General features: G+C 38.6%; 1 protein-coding gene across 1 annotated transcript; it reads right to left on the bottom strand.

Annotated features, from left to right (window-relative positions):
• Positions 1-325: 325 nt before the first annotated feature.
• tmem168a (transmembrane protein 168a) lies at positions 326-14,464 on the bottom strand. Its single transcript, XM_066668387.1, has 5 exons — positions 14,401-14,464; positions 11,865-13,038; positions 9,809-9,951; positions 3,729-4,003; positions 326-1,892 (listed from the first exon to the last, which is right to left on the bottom strand). Exons 2-5 carry the CDS (start codon positions 12,948-12,950, stop codon positions 1,345-1,347), a joined length of 2,052 nt encoding a protein of 683 aa, XP_066524484.1. The 5' UTR covers positions 12,951-13,038; positions 14,401-14,464; the 3' UTR covers positions 326-1,344.
• Positions 14,465-21,987: the final 7,523 nt, after the last annotated feature.

Here is a 21,987-nt window from a genome sequence, read left to right as displayed (position 1 = left end):
ATAATACACTGTACATTCAACGTTTCAGTTTCTTTATATTATTTTCTTTAGAACTGTTGTGGAAAAAATAATAGGTCATGTGTTATCATGAAAAACATCTTGGTTGCAATGACCAATGGTACTTGCCTTCAGCTTGTGCCCAAGACTAAATACAGCTGCGATGTTCTTTGTGATAGCATAGGCTTAAAACAGTTAACACAGTAGGTTAAACCAATGACTACTGGATACACTAAACACACACATCATACTCTTCTTAATTAACTGTACGCTAAGATTTTTGAATGAAATATTTATTCAGATCAAACAGGAATAAAATAATAAAACGATGTACCAAAATACATACATGTCTATTTTTGTGAAGTAAAAAAAAAAAAAAAAAGCACTTCTTATGTAAGAATACTGTCCCAGAGAGTGGGCTTGTACCCTGTGCTAAAGTGCACTCACTCGTGCAGTATTCTCCAGAGGAACGGAGGGTCAGCCTGAGCTCCCCTCCTCTACTTGCTGCACAGCACACACCAAAAACATCTTTGTGGCAGCTCCTGTATTGTTAAATGTGTTTCATCCCCGAGGCAAACAAATAGGAACCATAAATTATAACTTTTAATCAGGCCACCTTATATAGAAAGCAAGGCACTTGGAACTCAATAAATTACCACTTTACCTCTCCATATAGCAAATGGAAGCATAGAGATTGAGGCCCTTAAAAGCTAGATAGTGAGAAAATTACTACTTTTTGGCTTTCATAGACATGCACAATGATAATGTTTCTGCCATCAGAGGTGCTCAGAGTAACATTATATTTTATTGTACTTTGTGGATCCAAAATTTGCTCATGGTTAGTATTATAAGAATTACATTCCTCCAAAGCATTGGATGCTTTTTGATTTATGCTTTTGCGTTTTTAGTCATTTAAAGAAGCTCATTGCATAGAGGACATAAGCTTTACACTTACTGCAATACATTGCCAAACCTGTTTAATATGATCTATGCTCAGTACAAAATATATATAATTATTCCTGTAAAAATGATGACAAAATGGATAGGCAATACCAATTATCAGCAATGGCCTAGAATTTTCTTTTCAAGTGAGCTGGCATGCTCAAGAGTGAAAAAGTCACAGTATATAATCTGGCCTTTTAAAGACAGCAAAATTTGTGCATGAAGAGCAGAGTGACCTTCAAAATTCACAGATTTCCACAGAGGCTTTAAGTTCTTAAGAGCCAAAGGCAAAACTAAATAATGAGCAATTAAATCAACTAAGCAAGTGAACAGAAGGCACATAAAGTAAGGCATATATTAAGCTGAAAATAAAGAAAATTGCACCGTCCAAGTCTTTGTTCGTGTCTATGATCGCACCAGTTTAATTCCCTGTCCCGTGTCCAGTATGGTGGGAGGAAACCAGGCCAGTTTGAGTCTCCTGAAGCAGCGTAGGCAAGCACTGCACAACCACAGAAGATTCAGCCCACAGCACCAGTTGGCCACACTTACCAGTGGGTAGGTGGCCTGGGGGAAGTGGGTTTTCCAGTGCTTTTCTACATCGTTGCCAGTGGGCAGGTGGAGACTGTAGTCACTCCAGCACTTGGACACACCGTACATGGCAGATATGAGTCGGCCTCTCTCTGACCACTGCACACAACTGTCTGGGTCACAATTGTATTTCACCCACTCATTTGTGAAGTCTCCCAGGCGAGGAGAGTCCTGACTCTCAGGGTCCCCTGCAGGACTCATCTCGGCCCCTTGAACTGCCACATAGAGCCCCTCCACCCTCCGCACTGCTTTCACCCATGGTATAGAGTTTTCTGTGTCCAGGACCAGAATGAGGCGAGAGGAGAAACCAACATTCCGCTCTCTCCACCAATCAAGGAGTTGCGCCAGACGCAAGCAGTCCCCACCTGAGAATGCAATAGACAGTCATTACGAGTGTAAAATTTCATCATCTTCAGCTGGTAACATTTTGGAATTACTTTTATTTCCAATACCTTGCAACCTACGAGACTGTTATTATGGATTCTAATAGACAATAAAAGTATATGCTCAACATTCAGCTGAATTATTGGTTGGTTCTACAGAAAGGAGTCAGTTCTGGAAACGTGAATATAAAGCTCAGTTTATTGTTTTTAAAATTTGTTAAAATGTGAAGTAGTTTGCAATAAATCCCTGGCTAAAGGTCAGAGGATTACACTACAGCTCCAAATATGTGTCCAAACTGGTCTTATCTGGTTGGTTTTGACCTAATGGTAATAGAACTCTAGATATGGCTATTATTGTGACCACAGAAAAATGGCAATATCATTTGAAATATCAGGTTGTATTTGGCACAGAAGCCTGAAAGTGGGCAAGTTCAAGGCAATGTCTTACAGAATACATTATTCTGGACCAAAACAAACAAAAAAAGTGGTCATGCATGAGTCAGGCTGAAATCTGACAGAATTTAGTTGTGCTTGACTTGAGTTCAGACACGAAACTTTGGTTGGGATAAACTTGTATTTTGTTACAGCTCTAATTACCTCATTACAGTTCTAATTTAAACTCTTATCAGTGAGTCATTAGAAAAGGAATCCTCTCCACAACGTGCCTCGAGTATGAGGATTGAGTGTAAAACAGTCTAAACATTCAGCTGTATTATATCAGTTAGCATGAATGGGCTACATATCTCATTTACAAGCCAGAGAAGAGATATTTATAGATGTATCTTGTAGAGGTAATTTTGGGGGAGATCTACAGGAAAAAAATGAAAGCAAGTGAAAGTGAGAGACATGAAAGAAAGCACTGTGAGAATCACACCTCCCGTGTGTGTGTGTGTGTGTGTGTGTGTGTGTCAGTGTCAGAGACAGGGCCTGTTCTGCCTGCATGCCCTGGTCAGAACCAAGCAGTGGCGCGGGACCATTTCTCGGCCAGTCTGGTCTGATCAAACAGCGTGACACAGGCTGTGACACTGCATATCCCTCATAAGGATTAATAGCTTGGTGAGGTGCAGAACGCACACACAGGCAGAAAGATAAAGCGCAGCGCAGACACAGAGCCAAGATAAGATATTTCTCCTACAGTTTGGAGTGCTTTCAGAACAATGAATAGTAAAAGGCCAGCCAAAACATAACTGCCAAGGTTTTGCGCAAAGGCTTCTGGTGAGGAAAGCATATAGCTATTAACAGTATGGAAGAACATAAGGTGTCGGATAAGGCCACAAGCTATATTTATAACATGACATACTTCCCCTTCATAAACTGAGCATGGTACACAATAAATATCCTTATCAAGCACCAGGTGTGATTCTGCCACTTCTGATAAAGCATTTAAACTTTAGGGAGTCTATTAAGGACCAGGTCAGCCTGTGTTTCCTAGCGGAGATGCTAAGGTTGATGAATTTTTTCTTTTGTTCTGAATCACTTGTCATTATAAATATTGCTGTTATCTTATTCAAAAATAATGTCTGCATTGTATATTGACCTGTTACGGAGATACAAAAGGGATTATTTTCTTATAATCTTATTTCTTATAATCAATGATAGCTTTTTAAATACAAGCAAGCCATTAATGCTAACTGTAGCATAGCTTCAATAGAAAATGTTTTACAGCTTTCTCGGTTATTATGAAATTGCTGATAAATCTGTACACCAACTCAATGCACCTAAAATGACTTGCTTCTTAAAACCCAAGTTAAATGTATGATGTTGTGGAGTACTGACATCGTATTAGAATTCATGCATACACATATTCCCTGGACTCACCTGCCAGGGCCCAGTCTCCAGTGGGTAGTGTGTGTCCACTGTAGTAGATGAGGTAGGTGTCGTGGCGTGGTCCGTCTGCAGTGCGTAGTTCAAGGAAGGAGCGTAGCTTGGATTGCAGTGCCTCTAGACTCAGGCTACTTGTGGAATAATCACAGCTGAATGTCTGGATAAGGTGATGTGAGAACAGCCTTTGAACAGCATTCAGAGTGGCTGTTGAGCAGAGGTTGAGCTCCTGTATCTGTTCTGGAGGCAGCAGCACTGGATGACCCTCCACACTGACCACAAGAGAAGAAGGGGAGAATGTGAAAATGCAGAATGCTAAGATGTGTATCTAATAAATATCCAAATATTGATTTTTGTAAGTTTATGTTCATTTACAAGGCTATGAAATGAATTGCATACTATCTTATCAACCCTACTACCTACATTTTTAAACATAGACCAACAAAGAATGTCAGAAATCCTGCAATCAATGATGAATCTCCTTTTTAAGAAAAATAGCTCACTGAAGTGCTATATATGAATATATACAACCAATGAGAAAGATTCAACTTTTACATATTTACAAAGTGTATGTTTTGCAACTGACAGTATGAGTATATGAGTCATTATATCACTACATCAACCAAATATTCAGTTATAGATTACCTCGTACACTAGCTGCACACCATAAACCAACTTTAATCTCTGTTGTGGTTTTGTTTTTGATTCATAAATGTAAAAAATTTCCATATATTATTATTATTAAGTGTTTTTTTTAAAAAGAGGCTATTCAAATAGCAAAATAAAAAATGTTGAAATGTCTATCCCTGGTTCTACACAAGGCTGCAGGTTTCAGATGAAAAAGGTAGGAGGATGAAAAGGAGAAGAGAGGGGATGAGGAGGTGGATGATGATGCAGAAGAAGACCAGCAAAGAATGAATAGACTGGCGAGGGGTAGGAGGAAAAGCATGAAAGCAAGCTACAGTCAAAGAAATTGGGGTAGTAGTGCCAGAAGACATGGGAAGGTTGAATATAATAGCAAAAAAAAAAGGAAGCAAGAGATTGGCCATGGCCTTTCAGTATTTGTAAACACACAGGAAGACATGATTCTGAAGGTCAAGGCAGTTTAGTTACCCGTTCCAAGCAGATAAATACAACAAAACCATTTTGTAAACCTCATTCAGAATACTGCCCTCCAAACACATTCCCACTTTGGGTCAAGACTACAACGACCCCACTGCTCTTGCTCGCTTCATTAAAAAAGCCTATTAAGCAAGGCAGCCTTCAGAGGAGAATAATAGAAGTGGACCTGCAGTAGAGCATGGCTATACACATGCTTGCTGAAGACAGAATGGCAGATCTAAAGCACATTGACCCATGAAAACTACCTGGCTGGGTGTTCAGCTATTCAAGCAGAAATGATGCTTCTCTTCTGTTCTCTCCTGTCTGTTTCCCTCTAGTAGTCACATTCAGCATTCCTCTGTCCAGTTTCAGTTTTGCTTGATCTCTTTTCCCATTCCCCCACTATCATTCTCTCTAATGCTAATGAGAATCTTTAATGAAAACGTTAGAAGAGTAACTTGAATGTAGCAACATGGAACTGTGCTATCACCATCCGTGTTAGATGAGAGAGTCGATTGGGAGAAAAGGTCATTTTTTTTGATTATGCTATAAAAGTTTGAAAGACAACATTTATTTAAAAATAGCTACCTAAGAATGAGCACAGTATATGAGAAAGTCATTACTATACTGAAAACTAGCATTTCCAGTTTATTAGGTCGACTCATTTATTATATACACAAAATTGCTGGGCGATATGAGCACAAATCAATATCACGGTTAATTGTACATTTTACCATGATTACAATTAATGAACGATTATTTTATTTCTGTATTTTTGACCCTTATAGTTCAGTGATTAGGTTTGTACTGTAAATTTGCTCCAGTATTAAAGCTAGGATATTTTTTCTAATGTTGCTGGGAGCTTGCTCCTCTCTTGTTTTTTGAGCACTGTTTATATTTGGTGTGTAATTGTGCTTTGGTCGCTGAAAGTTTTTTTTCCTCAGTGTTTACATTTGACTTCTTTTTGTTCAGTTTCATCTTAATTGTAGTCAAAACACAGCACGTCCAAACCACAGACGTTGTGTTCTTCTTTGCTACTAGCTGCTCAGGTCACTTGACCAGCCTCTGCGTTTAGGTAGCTTCCATGTGGCAGATAGGGGCAGATTCACATAACTAAAGCTTGTTAGCTTGGTTTTAAAAGGGACAGTATATGAACGCACAGTAGGGACATAAAAGAATATAAATAATCAGTATAATCAATATAGACAAGATTACGTTGATTAGACATGCTGAATGTCGATTTTCGATTAATTGCCCAGCCCTAACATGCATCTAATATACAGGTGCAGTTCATCTGCCCATCCTCTACCATGTCCATCAGTGAGAAGAGACTTTAGTCAGCTACTGCACCAGGGATAGCTACAGCAACCGTAAGAACAACTGTGACATTCAGAGCGTGCATGTACCTATTTCTATGCTTCCTGCCACTGTAGTCCAGATTTTGACTTAAAATAATAACAGTTTGTCATACTTGACTAATGACATATCAAAACAAATAGAATCGAATTAAATCGGGTTTAATGTCACATCACATTAACACAGGTATAAATAGAATGAACCGTTGGTTGCACAGTCGCTCACAATAGTTAATACAGTTAACTACACAACTACAAAATTTAATCAATTTGTTGCCTTTTTGTAAAGATATGTCAGACAGTGTAAAGCAACAAAGTGGGTCAACTTTATATCATGATAATTTACTTATGTTTTTAATTAAACTGAAAATAAATGCTCAAAAACTGAAACATCATATGAATTAGACTTAACTTAATATATATTTAGATCTTCTTTCTAAATATATATAAAAATATCAGGTTTGAAACATGGAAACTGTTTGTATGAAAACTCTTAATTACCAGGTCTTAAAACTATATATATATATAAAATAAACAAAATTAATTAATTAAAAATTTTCATCACAGCCTTAGAGATTCCACAGCTACAGTGCTAATACGTTTTTATATCCAGACACTGTAGAAGTCCTTGCTGCCGTAGCTGCTTAAAGTCCCTATTATTTAAGTGCTGTCAGTTCTAAGTGCAGAAGTGACATTGAAATAGTAGTGGTATGGAGTGTGTTGCAGTGTTGTTGGGGTTTATTATATGTCAATGTCACTGACAGCTTGAGAGTGGTCTGCCACCCAGGAATGTACAACCAGGAGCAGTACTCACCATTATCAAAATTATTATTTATAATTATGTACTAGAGGACAGCAAATGAATTATGAATTTGTTGAATGATTTGTTGAATGAGATTATTTCAGTAATTGTATATAAAACAAGAAAACAAGCTGATTTCACTTATTAGAAATGACTTTTGAACATAGGATTAATATGGTAGGTGCACCAGAGAGCTGTGCAATAATTTCCATGTCATTCATCCATATGACCCTATAGCATGATCCATAGCAACAAATATAAAATTGCACAAATTACAGAGGCAACTGCTAAGGACAAAATTGCTGAAAAGAACACATGCCAACCTGGTCCATTTTCTTCATGCCCATTTCTTTCCCTATCTCTTTTCTAGTCTCTCTCTTTGTCTGCCTCATCTCCCCGAGAAGCCCTCATCATTGTAAAAACATGATCTGCACCCATCAGACAGGAGATTACACCCTGCTATATTCCCCTCATGTGCCAGCTCCCTGCTGGGGTCTGGCTCTCGGTGCGCTGGAATACTGAGCACAACGGGCCGTGGGGCTGCATCCTAATCAGCCTACCAGCAGCCTTCCTGCCTGGAGAGCTCTCTCTGCTTTCCCCCCTCCACTTGCCTGGTAAGCATTAGACATGGCCCTTCCTGCAGGACTGGCATTAGCCCATGTTTATTAATGCCTATTAATTTATTTTGCACTCCATTTACTATTGCACTTTAAGGGAGTACCAATCATCAACCTCTCCCCTATGCTTTAACATCAGGAGTGGACTGTTCAACATGGCTCTGATGCCTTGAGACAGGTAGAAGTCAGAAAGCAGACAGCGACTGCATGAAGAGATGAATGAGGGCCCTTGCTGCTACAAGAAAAACTCCTATAACAATATTCACCTCAACAAAGCAGTCAGTATGTTGTCCATTGGAAGAAACTGATGTGGCTAAAAGCTCAGCAAGCTGTATTACCTCCTCTATAGACAATGCATGTTTATGTAACAATGTATATTAATATCAGAATATTTTTAATAATTTAGTTTTCATTTAGAAATTTTGGATTCAATAAGATATGAAGTTTCTAATAACATAAAACTACTGTTGCATTTTAATACACCACCCCAGTGTAGGTATGATTTGGACAGTGGATCATTCTCAGTGCTGCAGTGATTCTGACATGGTGGTGGTGTGTTATTGTGGATTATACTGGTATGATTGAACCAGACACAACACAGCACACTGTGTCCACTCACAATCCACTATTAGATCCATCTACCTTGATGGGCCACCTTGTAGAGGCAACATCAAACAGAGTAGCTCATCTGTTCCTGCACTGTTGGTGTTTGGCATCCTCTAATTCTTAATCAGTTCTCACTGGACGCTGCAGGCTGGATATTTTTGGTTGTTGCACTATGCTCCATCCACCAATGAAACTTTCACCAAAAGATCCCTGGCTCTTGAACCAGTTCCTTTCTAGATTCTTGGAATCTTGGTGCTCTCCAGTGAACCAGCCTGCATTTTCACCAGTTTAGATGGGAATAACGGATAAGTGTGGTGGCATTGTGGTTGACTCCATTCCAACCTCACTGTAGCTGAATTAAGCACTAGTGCCAGAGCCAAAAATAAATGGGCAGAGCCATGACAGGGTCATTGTTTATTCTTTGTTTACAGAGGGGTGAGATCAGAGTGAAATATGAAACGTGTGTGTAAATGTTGCCAAGTTCAGACCTGTCCTGCTGAGCTTGTGAAAAGCCAAAAAGTCTTGTGTAGAACTAAACACAGGCCCAGAAATTCAAATGGAGCATGTTCCTATTATTTATTTATATAACACACCGTAAATGACCATCCAGGTCCTCTGCACAATAATGTATTTGAGCCTCTGAGCTCTTCCTGGAGCTTCTTTAGCTCAACACCTCCACTGATCTCTTCACGGTTCACACTGAGGAACCCACTGTTTTTTTGGTTCCAGAAAGGAACTAACTCTTTTGGTTTGTGAACCAATTTATGTTGGGGAAACTAGCCAAACGGATCCACCTTGTTGGTGGAAATATACTATGGGGGTAGCACAACACACCCTAGCACACCACTACCACATCAGTGTCACTACATTGCTGAGAATGATCCATCACCCAAATATTACCTGCTCTTTGATGGTCCTGTGGGAGTCCTGTCCATTGAAGGAGAACAGGTGCAAAATTGACAAACAATGTATGTAGATTAACAGAGGGACTACAGTCTGTGAACTACAGTTTGAATGACAATGTACTCCTGTGCAAAAACAAGGAGGTGGTCAATGTTATGGGAGATAACATTTTTTTTTTATTAAACACACATATTCATACATACATTTTGGTGTCTTGTTTATAACATTTACATGTACATGTTCTTGTTTTATACAAAACAAGGAAATTAAAATTGATTGGTAATCTGTACCTGTGTAATTAAAAATGGAAAAACTTGCAGCTGTAAACTAGCAAGGAGGGTGAATATGCTAACAAGGTGCATGCATGTATATTGAGTATGGGCTTAAGGATAAATAAGTTTATTATATTTTAAAATAAATAAAATTGTCTAATTGTATTGCAAAAATACATATTATAATAATATATTTTTTTAATCAATAAAATATTTATGCCCAGACGTAGAAATTTTCCACTATAAATTTTTGTGTATATTGACCACCACTAATCTGAGTGTATATGACTAATAACAATAACAACAACTAGTTCAACTTATATAGTGCCTTTCAGAAAACCAAAGGTGCTTTGTTCAAACAGCACTGAAAATATCTTTCTTTGTACTCATATACTGTGTGTGTGTGTGTCTGTGAATTTACCTGCAGTAACTGGTAGGAATCACCACTGCATAGCCTACACATGTTCCTCCCAGGCAGTTTCCCAGCTCATGGAAGAGTCCATGTGTGAGAGACTCTAATGACAACATCAGCAGGAACATGCTCATGTACAGAGCATTGGACAACTGCAAATAAGGAAAGACACAATAATATATTAGTAATGCCACTCGAATATATTTCAAAGAGAGCCTGTACACTGGGCACAATGCAGCATACACTTAACCTAATGGACAATCCAGATATACTTTGGCAGATTATTTACAGTGGAAAAACACACTCAATCAAATGGCCTGGAGAAAAAAAATGTGGTTCAATCACATTCCACATAGCGCACAAGCAATGGGACAGACTGGAGATCGAATTAAGAGGATAAAAAAAAGCCAGCCAATAGAATTTGCTTAGGTTTAGTTATATTCACACAGAAAAAAATTTCACCCTCCAGTGCACCCTCAAATAACTCACAAGACTCCCTAGTTTAACTTACATGACTATGCAGACTCCAATCAAGCATTCTAGGAGTGTATACTTCACAGAACTGATTAACAAATAAAATTGATATTCCTACCTAAGATATCAGACTGCCCACACCAAAGCAAATAAATATATATATTTTTTTCAACAGCCTGGACTGACTCATTTGACAGTTCATTATCTTACCACTTAGTAGTTCTCTGCTTCTGTCAAAAAAGGTACTTCTGCCCAAGGTCTAACAGCCGGCGCTGCATGCTGTCCACATTTAACATTAGAGTAGCAGTAGGAAGAAGTGCAATATTCTGCCACTTACTAATCAACAGTGAGGCTTAGTCATTTTTCTCCTCCTTATGCATCATTTTTTTGATTTTCCAGTCATCAAATGAATTGCTTGTGTGAAAGTGGAGGCATAATATTAAGGACACTTTTCCTCACATCCCAACAATTTTTCAAGCCTCAGACCAGACCATATTCCAGCATTATATCCAGACTGGTGACAAACTGTCAACATAACCACCAATTAATTTTCTGCACTTCTCTACTGAACAGATGTACTTTTCATCTGCAACATGAGGTGTTTATAGATTTTATGTTTAATTCACAATGTGACAAACTGGAACATGCTGATAAACATACCTGTACTAATATGCACAAAATGCCGCGATCTAGGTGACCTATCCAAATGCCAAAAAACAGAGCCTAATCTAAATTTGAATTAAAATAAATTAAGATATTTAATTAAATCTTGTTGTCTAGTTGCAATTGGTACAGATATTCCCTTTATTTGTGAGTCATTATACAGGCCGTGATAAAGAGTTACTTGTGATTTTTCATCACTCTAATTTTAACTTTTCACTGTAATCTTGTACATAGTTTTGATAACAACATTATTTCCTGAGCTTGATTATGACATGTGTAACTCAAAATTTCTCACCAGGACCAGCCACTTGCCATTAGTGGCAATACAGTAAACAGACGTGGCACACGTCTGAATGTTTTGGCGAATTCAATATTGTTATATAAGTGAAAGCACAAAGTTAAACTGATCAAGAACCCAATGAGAGTGGAGAGTGGATGTGAACTGATTAAAGTGTGAAAAAAAGAATGCAGAAGGAAGAGAATCAAGCACAATCTGCTTAAAACAAGAGCTACTGCTCCTCCCTCCTGGATTCTCACAATGTCGGGTGCGTTATTATTTAAGGGAATTGATACTAACACATGTGATTCTGTACAGGGCTGTTTAGACAGGGTAAGAATCGTGCTGTTGTGCTTGATCCTTGTGGTATATTCACAATGAATCTAGTAACTTGAGGAAAATTGGTACATTATGTCCCCTTTAATATACATGTATTATTCAGATTTTTCTTGCATTAAAGCTACTAATGTTATTTCATATTGTCTTTTGGACTTGTCTGGTCTGCTTAGTATGTTACATTTCATATTTGCACTCAGAAATACAAATTTCCTATATGTTTATCATGCTTCATAAAATAAACCTGATTTCTGAAGACCTTTACACCTACTACAGTAATGCGGCACACAGCTAAAACCAAACAACTTATCTCACCTGCCATGAGACAGCTCCCAGTACGGCAGTGGAGATGAGACTGAAGAACACCAGCCGTTCAGAGATGAGGCAGAAATGGCGCATCCCCCTGGAAGCCATGACCCTGTCCAGGCTGCGTGTATCTGAGCGCTGGGATGCTCTGACCTTCTGACATTCACTCAGCTTGGTGTGAAAGCTCCACAGCGTGACTAGAAACACCACATGGCACAACATCCAGAAGAGGCCAAACACGCAAAAGCCAGGGATGACCAGGTACCAGAATTCTAGGTCCTCCAGCTTCAAGGCACAAAGAACAAAAAATGTCAGCTCTGCAATGCCCAGAGGAAGAAGGGTGAGCTTCCTCCACAGCCAGCCAGTCATCATGAATGGCATCCAGCGCTCTGTCACAGAGATTCCGCTAAAGTAGACATCTAGCAGTGGCTCACAGATGAGCCGACCGAGGTAGCAACCCAAGGCAAAAGGGTTGGTCTGGACCTTCAGAGCCTGAAAGAAGGTGATAGAAGCCATCACTGAAAAGCAGACCAGATTGGGGATGGCCAGAAGCGATTTCATTCGCAGGTCTACGATGATGACTGCTAAGGCAACCAGAAGGGCGATGATAGCTATGGACTTCTGGAGAACCATAGCAGTACTGGCAATACCGAAGCCCAGAAGCTCAAGTAGCTCAGCTGAAGTGAGCACAACCCTACGGTATTTCGGACTGCCACACAGGCGCTCAGTTAGGGCCCAGAGGGACCGCACAGCCACACTGGCCAGCAAAAGGTAGTTTGTGACCTGCTCTTTCACATCCTTCTCCAATATAGGGTTACTGAGGAAGCACAAAAGGCCCTGCAGGAATCCGAACCAAAGGTGAAACAGGCTAAGGCTTGCCCACTCCATTGAGAAGTAGTAATAGAGAATGCTGGAAATGCCCAAGACAAAAAGGCCTAGAATGAAGATGACCAAGATTGTGGGCTCAGATGTCAGCTCCCATCGCACATACATGCCCAGACATACGGCCACAAGCAGGTTCAGGCTGGACAGGTAACCCAGGCAACGAATTGAGGACCACATGTCCACCTCCTTGCTGGACTCTTCAGGACTCATTGTGGCTGTGTGAGAGCTCCTCTTATAAGGAGAATCACTAATTGAGGTTTAGGTGTTCCACATTTAATTTCCATTGAATATCAGGTCACTGGAAGACAAAAAAAAAAGGTTATGTAGTAAAATTAAATATTTTTGTGCTAACGTACATCATAGCACGTTTGTGCTAACGTATCAGGACCAAATATTTACCACTTATTTCATTCAGTAAATAAGTTCAGTTTCAACTATTGTAACTTATTTTAATGTTACCAAACCTTTAATGGTAAGATTATAATTTCACTAACAATATCTAACTTTAACAGGTGATTCCATGATTGTGGATGCCATACAAGACTCAAAGAAAGCATGCATACAGTAATAAAGGAAATGTGCAAACCCATTTCAGGATGAAGCAGAGACAGAAAATTAATAACTGTGAATAAATGTACCCCATTACAGAAATGTATTTATTTTATTTATTAAAATTGTTCATTTATTATTATTTAATTTGGTGATAGTCCGTTTGAAGGTTGAGTTTTCAGTGTAATATTAGCCAGCAGAGAAAATGGTTAACTACCATCCAGCCATCCATGCCCATGACATGATGTCATTAACATTCATTTTCTGTAACTGGTTCATCCTGGTCCAAAGCCTACCCAGAATCAGTGCAAAAAACCCATACAGACATGTTAAATTGTAAAAATAAATAAATAATTATTAAAAGCTCTGGGTTTTCACTAGTGGTCTTAGATAAATAAGTTGCAACATTCACTAAGAGTTGCCAGTCAATACCACGATATCTCATAGATAGTAAAAACATTTGGACTATGTGACCTGAGGAATATTCCAGATAATAGTTCTAGATAATTGAGTCAGTGACTCGTGAGAATGACGTTTCAGTCCGGTTTTAAACATGCAAACACGCCAAATTATGACTTGTTCTACTTAATCATATTTCAGGGTAAATAACTGAATAGAGATAATCACTACTTTCTTAAATGCTGTAGAGAGGTTTTATTAAGTGTTCTATTGTATTCACCTAAACTTGTGTCTGAAAGTATTTTTATTCTACATATTTGTAATAATAATCTCTGTGGAGCACACATAGCAACTCAGGAAAGGAATCTCCCAGATACCTTCATTCAGATATCTTCATATTCAACTGTTCATAAAACATAACTCAATAAACGGTTATAATTAAGATTTCTCTCGTCTAAAATGTACATATGTGAACGTGAGATAGACTCATCTCCCACGGTGTTCTTCTGTTTATAAACGTCTTCCTTACTTGAGTGCCACATCAACCGAGCTAACGTTAGCTGGCTAAAGAGTTCTAGCACTCTGTCGTTGTTTAGCGCCGTTACTAAGCCACTTCAGCTGTAAAATAATCGAGGTTTATGAACTTTTCAGTTAAGTTAATACCAACATTTAGTCAAAATACTACAGCAACGTTATCAAACGCTTAACTTACACTTTCTTCTTCCTTTGGTCGCCATATTTCCGGACTACAACTACGGTGTCCGAAGAGGGTCTATTGTCTATACTGAAAAATGATTGCGCTAACAGTCATTATTCTTTTTCTAAACATTTGTCTTTTTTCAAAGACCCAGGGATTACGTTATATATATATATAAGATTATATAATATACTATCATATAATATAATATATAAACATTTAATATCAAAATGTATAAATGAGTGGTACTACTTAAAAATAATTATTACATTAAAAAACATCTAATTATACTGAAGAAAATATTTGCATGTATGCATATCATGAACATCTTGATAATATGTATCATTCACGTATTGTGATAATATGTATGTCTTACCATGATTCTTGAAGGCTGGTAAGAGTATCGTTACTTTGTACTTGAAAACAATGCACTGATGTTCAAACATGCCTTCAAACATTAAGATAACACTTTAACATATTGTCGACCCCTACAAGTATCAGCTCAGTGAGTTCTGACCGGATAAAACTCTCTCTCTCTCTCTCTCTCTCTCTCTCTCTCTCTCTCTCTCTTATTAGCAGCCCAGGAAATGGCACCTCAGAGCAGTGTGGCATTTTCCCTGCAGGGGTTCTGCGTAGGTAGAAACTCACCGACTGGGTAAACACAAGGCAAGGCAACCTCCTACACAAGTCTCAGTGAGAGAGAGAGAGAGAGAGAGAGAGAGAGAGAGATGGGTTGGTATTTTATAACATCGGGTGGCACTTTATGAGAATAATGTCAGCCTTACAGCTCTGTAACATCCTGAATGCTTTGCCACCTCAAATCTGTAACTGATTCTATTTGATCCCAAAATTAGCTCACCGACACACAGGAGGACAAAAAGTAAACCTTCAGCCCGTCCAGGATCATTGCTATTTCTGTACCATGCCCTCTATTCTCCAGCCCAAAGCACTGGCAGTATTTGGATTTTAAGCAAGAGATAAACTGGTCCACCAGATCAAAAGCACATTTACTGCGTGACTAAAAGAAGCCTTTAAAAGGTTTATTTAGGATTTTCTGCTGATACAACGTGATAAATGTAAGGAGAGGATGAACATCAAGGAGTGATCTAATTCTCCAGGGCATTTCAACACTCAAAAAACAGTTTTTTCCCCCCCAAAACCCACAAAACCCCTGTGTGAAGGAGGGTTTTATCTTTCTGTGGACTGTCTACATTTGTTCATCAAAGAATCATTAAATTGTGCTGCATCTCTATTAAGCATGAAAGTCTAGAGCAGATTCATTTGTCTGCATGACTTATACGAGAGATTGCTGAAGCCTCTGTTAAAATATATGCAAATGTAAGTATATGTATGTGTCCATCAGCAAGTTTCAGGGGAGGCACATAGGTGCCAGTAAAGGGGGTTTAATATATAAAAATGATTATGAATTGTCTTATTTAGCATATGCCTTTGTAATTATATTAAGCTGAAACTTATAAATGAGATGTCTCTTCTCAGTACAGAGTATAGGCAGAATGGACAACCATTAAATTCAGGTTCAGCCTTGGATGGTAGACTGCATTCATCAGTACTTAATAAAAAACAGCATTCAGTTTTATTTCAGCCACAACTTCATTGCCGTTATTATTTTTTGTCTTCACAATCCAAGCTTCAAAATCTTAGGGGACACAGAATCAAATTAGCAACAGTAAACTGAATAATTTACTGAGGCCCACAGGTGACATTCCTTCTTAAAAAGTAAATAACTTACAAATCCATGTTAGGAGGATCCTAATATGTGGGAGGCTCTGAGAATGAGATAATGAAGCTGTGGCCACTACTTAGTAAAGAGGTAGAAATGAGAGAACGTCTTAAAATGAAACAAAAACACAAGATCAAATCTGCTGTACCAGACTTAAAGGCGATATTCATGATTTTTATTCAAGTTTTTATTCAGTTATTTATTAATATATGCTCTCTCTCTCTCTCTCTCTCTCTCTCTCTCTCTCTCTCTCACTCTCTTTCTCTCTCTCTCTCTCTCTCTCTCTCTCTCTCTCTCTCTCTCTCTCTCTCTCTCTCTCTCTTTCTCTGTTTATGGCAGAGGCATCTGGGGTTTTTTAGACAACAACGAGAACTCCAAACTTTGAAAAGCACAAACCAAGATGAGGATATTGTTGTGTTCCTGCTCCATAAGTGGGTAATATTTGCTAATCGTATTATTTAGTTGAAAGGGTCTCTAAATTTGGGAGACGCTTATAGTGCTACAAAACTAAACATCTCGAGTTACAAACGAGTTTCTGTGGTAATTCAAACAGTGAATAAAAATGTACCAACAAATTAAACTTCAGCCACGTACAAACAACAGTCATCTTTTTTCCTCAAACACACAGTTCCACCTAAAAAGAGGTAGCGCTTGTGAATATAAACAAACTAGAAGGAACTGCATTTCCACAAAATCGTAGATGTTTCCTTTAATGTCTGCTTGTGTAGTAAACCAACATTTCAAGCTATGACAGTTTGAGGGAAGGAACTAGTGGGTGAAAACACCCCTGTAGGAAACAGTAATTTTTCACAACAAGCATAAAATCCCTTTCAAACTGTCACATGTATAAAAGAAAAGAGTTATGTGCAGTTTTACTAGCGGTGCTTTTCTGAAGCTTTTGGAGGGACATTGTCTATTCGGCTTTATTTTGGCAGGAGCAATGACCCAGTGCCCTCCTCCTCAAAACCCTCCAAATCAGTGTCTATGTGTGTATGTGTGTATGAGTGTGTGTGTGTGTGTGTGTGTGTCTATTCTATACTTACAGAAGGCTCTGAAGGCTACTGAATCACACTCACTCTTACTCTGAAGAAATGCATGAGGAGGGGGGTTTAGATGGATGAGAGGTGAAAGGACGGGTGTTACATAGTGTTTCAAAGTGCATTAAGAGGTCATCACCATTTATAAACACACCCAATTTGTCCACTTCCACCTTCTCATTTCAATGAAATATTGAGGTCATTCTTGGTAAAATGGGGCGCACATTTCTGTAGCAATAGAATAAGTATGAGAAAGAGAATGCAAATAAAGCACTGTAGTGTCCACGTAATTGCTACAACTTTGCCAGACACTAGACTAATCCTAGCCTCCACCCCCCGACCTACATCTCCCCCATAAAAAAAAAAAAAAAAAAAAAGTCTGAATTGACCGATATTTCATCAAGGTCACACAACTCTTTCTCCCTCCTGTAGAGGTAAGGGAGAGGGAGGATGGAGATTGTGAATTATGCAGTATGTTCACATCCAACTGTGACGTTACACCACCCCACCCCACCACCTGGCCACTTGCACGTGTGGCACTGACTATACAAATATAATGAATGGCCTCTCCGAAACTTCTGTTAGGACATGGCAGCAATGTCCAGGAAGTGGGAAGAATAGAGGCAAAGACTTTTAACCACTAATGACAGTTAGTTATTATCATTCAATAAGTTCCATACATTGGATTATAATTGGTATAAAGACATTCAAGGTGCAAATAAAGCTAAATATACTGCTGTGCCAAAGTCAGAGCCATTCATTCATTAACTTAAGCTGAATTGCCAAATCAGGAAATGCAGAAAATGCAGGACAGAAAGTAGAAGACACTTATTTATTTTTTTTAGACAAAAAGTGAGTCTGGACCTCTATTTATTTTATTTTTTTAAGCGAAAGGCAGTTCTACAATAGACTTTACAAACAAAAACAAAGAAAAAACTCCACTCGGTGCATAACGAGAATGAAAAATGAAAATGATGACCACATAATTAACTCCACAATAAAAATAAATAAATAAATAAATAAATGTAACCACAGCACAAATGATTAACTACACACACTACTAACAAAAATGAACAATAACAACTATAAAAATGGGGCATCATAAGAAATAATTTGCATGCCCCACACCCTTATAGAGTTCTTTCACAGAGATCCAACACAGAACACAGAAGATTTAACAGGTAAATATCATCACTGTCCAATGAAAGAAATGTATCTACAAACATGGTAACTACTGGAGGAGGAAAAAAGACATATTACTTTAAATGTAAGTCAGGGTAAAAAGACTTAATAACACACAACATCAAGGACAGCCGCTGTGTTCAAATGATACAGTAAACTAAAGTCCACTGGACAGCAGCAATATATAAAATATCATTTTGTTTAGAATTCAGTTCATCCAAATTTTTCGATTTTTTTTTCCTTTTTTTTCTTTGGCAACGCAAAGGTGAAGAAACTGGAAAACATGTTCAAATGTAATAATGGGTCTCTCCAAACAAAATTCAGAATTGCCCACTATAGTAGACTTTAGTCTTGTCTGTGGTTCCTCGTGGATGTGAAATCTGGATTAAAAAGCAGGGCAAGATAAATATATCTATGGCTTTGAACTTTGGTTTAGACTTTTGAGAGTATGTAGGATTGCAGAGAAGATAAATGCATCCTGGACCAAATCCAGCCTTACCATTCACAAGATAATCAAACTGAAGCTCTTGTTTTTGCCACATTATGACAAGAACCAATTAATTGGACAAGATTGCCATGTTTGGAAGATCGGAAGGTAAAAGAGGAAGAGAATGGCTCACAAAAAAATAGATAGATGGATACAATTAAATAAGTAACATATGAGACATTGGAAGCCTGAAGACCCAAACAGAAGACAGGATGTCACAAGAGTCTAAATTGACTTGATGACAATTAATAATAATAGTATTGCATTTTTGGCTGTCTAATACATGAAATACATACATACCAGTTGTTAGACTAGTCTCCCTTTCATAATTATCAAATCATGTAGTGAATCTTCCTCACATTTTAATCATACACAAGATAAGTTGTAAAATATTTCTATGCCAATCCATTAGAGCTTCACATAGGGCCCACCCCACTCTCTTCCTACAGGGACTCACACAATTCCTTTTTTTTTCAATCCTACAGCTACACCCTAAGGTTGTTGTGGCCATTTATGATCTGATTAGCAACCAGCTGCTTTTAACTTCTACGGTTACTCATTGAGCCCATCACATGAGTACCCAAACCACCCACTGTATCACTAGTTCTTCACAGAGGTCATCAGGTAGGCACCTCCACTCCTTAGTGTTTCACTGAGTTAAGCCCAGGGCACCTTCAGAAGGCGCAACAGTGAAGTCTGGCATCCCAGACAAAACCCCCGACAAGCCAGCTTTACAGTCCTAACGATAAGCATCAACTACTGTAAATCCACACTGGCCTCCCTGGTTACTAGGGCTGTACCTAGCCCCACTGGCACCGTTAATGCATGCTTAGTGCCACCAGTTCCATGTGATCTTTACATGCTACACCACCAACCACCACAACAGCACCTCAACAGTACATTTCCCCATCTAGTCTGTGTTCTCCTCATCCACAACCACTGACTAGACCTTTCAGCTGATATTTAAAACATCTTTCTAGATCAGTGGCTATGTATTTTGCATCACTGATTTCTCTTTATTCAGTTTTTAATGCAAAGCCTATGTTGGTATCCCTCTCTGTTGTGGACAAACTATTCTTGCTGACATAGTCAGATCGCGTCCTTCACTGACATTCAGAGTCACTTGAAGACAGCTGCTCTCTTTCCTTATATAAAACACTAATACACAAATATCATATCACGCTCATTGTATGAACACTTTCAACCAGTTTCTTACACTGTTTCTTGAAACATTTATGATGTACATTAATGCAGATGGCACATAGTTACTGTTCCTCTTGAAATATTATCCAGTAGCCAGTTTGCTTTCTGAACCTCTAGCCACCTCTATAATGCATCCTCTTTCAAAGACACATAGATCTTTTCTTATTGCTATCTTAATCCAAAATTGAGGTCAACTGGGCTTGCTCAGCCTTTCTATTTATGCCACAGAGCATGATAGAATGTTAATTGCTTAATTGAATCATGCAGCATAAAATCTATCTGGAGGCATATTTTCACTGATTTATAAATCATAGTTATTATTTTATTTTGTTTGTCACCCATCTATATAGACATCCTCTCTTTTGTCTGTGTGGTTTTGTTTATAGGATGAATCGTGAAAAAAATAACAGACAGCAGCATGGCTGAACATTTTCATTTTGAAACAGCAGAGATCCAAAGACAGTCTTAAACAGGCCAGTTCAGACAGTCAGGGTTTCTTATGTAATAAACCTAAGGAGCCAATTCCATCAAATTACATGAAGAGGCTTTAAAGCTGCATGTAAATGACAGAGGGGTAAAATGAGATAAAGGCCTGGACAAAGAGCCAGTAAAATGTAGGGTAAACACAAAAGGAATTTTCCCTATAACAGCTGTTTTAAGGAGTGTACGTTGCACAGAACTATTGTCACCTTTATTTTTCATATATATACGTAGGTTAAAAGCCAGGGGAATTTAACTCTATATGTAATTTTAGTGGTCAATCTAAAGATGATTTCAGGTGAGTGTCCTACTTCATTCACCTCCAGTCCGTGCAGTATATAATGACTATACAAGCTCATGGTTTTTACACAGTTACACAGCATAAGCCTGATATCTGAGGCCCCCCAGAGAGTGACCCAGATTGTTTGGGCTTATGTTTTTCTCTGGCGGGTATGCAGATGGCACCGTTCTGCATCTTAGCACTTACTGTCCACATCAACGCTTCGGATAATGCATAGTTACAACAACTCAGTGTACAGAGAACCTCTGCAGCAACAGCAACACAAGCCTGTTCCTTCTGACTCGCCGCTCAGCACGAATCAATATGATGCACTTTGCCTCATAAAGAGACTGTTTGGAGAGGCAGCCACATCACAGTCTAAATCAAGAGCTGTCAACTCCACTGAAGCTTTCGGGCCTCAGATGAATTTCGGAAGAAGACGAATGGAGAGGTGAGGCGAGGAGGAGAAGGGGGAGAGGGTGAAAAAAAAAACACAATCGAGTCTATAAAAAGTATTCATATTCATCACAAAGCATTCAGGAGGTTTAGAAGGATATTGTGTTGTGGCATTGCACTCTCTGTAGCATAGCAAAAGAGTAAATCCTCTGCTGATTAATGCTTATGGGGAATAAAATCCACATCTCACAGTTGCCCTGTGCTGAAAGTCATCCATCTCAATGGGACAATGCGCATGCTTCATCTGCCTGACAACTTGTCGACAACTGCCGAGGATCAATTCCTACAGCTCAAACATTTTTTTTTATCTCCTTCAAAGTATGAACACTAAAGCAGCCATTTAACTGCAAAACTACCCTAGGCCCATCTCACACGCCAGCGTTACCATGGGGCACCACTGCACCGTGGGAAACAATGTTTTTCTCCTCTTTTTCATTTTTGCCAGATACATCTCTGGAGCATCACATTAAAAAGTGCTCCAAGCAGAACGTCCCATTAAACATTCATGAAATATTGAATTTGTTTCAAAAAACAAATAGTACCCCAGTGTATTTTGTAAGGAATGTTGAATGATGAAAAAGACTGGTTTGGAATACTGTACCTGGTGAGGCTATTGGTCCATTAAAGTGCGCTTGTGAGCCGATTATATTGTACCTCAATACACTCAGTGTGTTGGTTTAAGCAGTCACTTTGCTTCAAGGGCCCATACATTGGAAGCATTTTTTACTCCTTCTTC

Source organism: Hoplias malabaricus, chromosome 4, assembly GCF_029633855.1.
Source record: "Hoplias malabaricus isolate fHopMal1 chromosome 4, fHopMal1.hap1, whole genome shotgun sequence".
Classification (NCBI taxonomy): Eukaryota; Metazoa; Chordata; class Actinopteri; order Characiformes; family Erythrinidae; genus Hoplias; species Hoplias malabaricus.
Note: the sequence above shows the minus strand (reverse complement) of the source record. Positions and strands in the feature narration are given on the sequence as shown.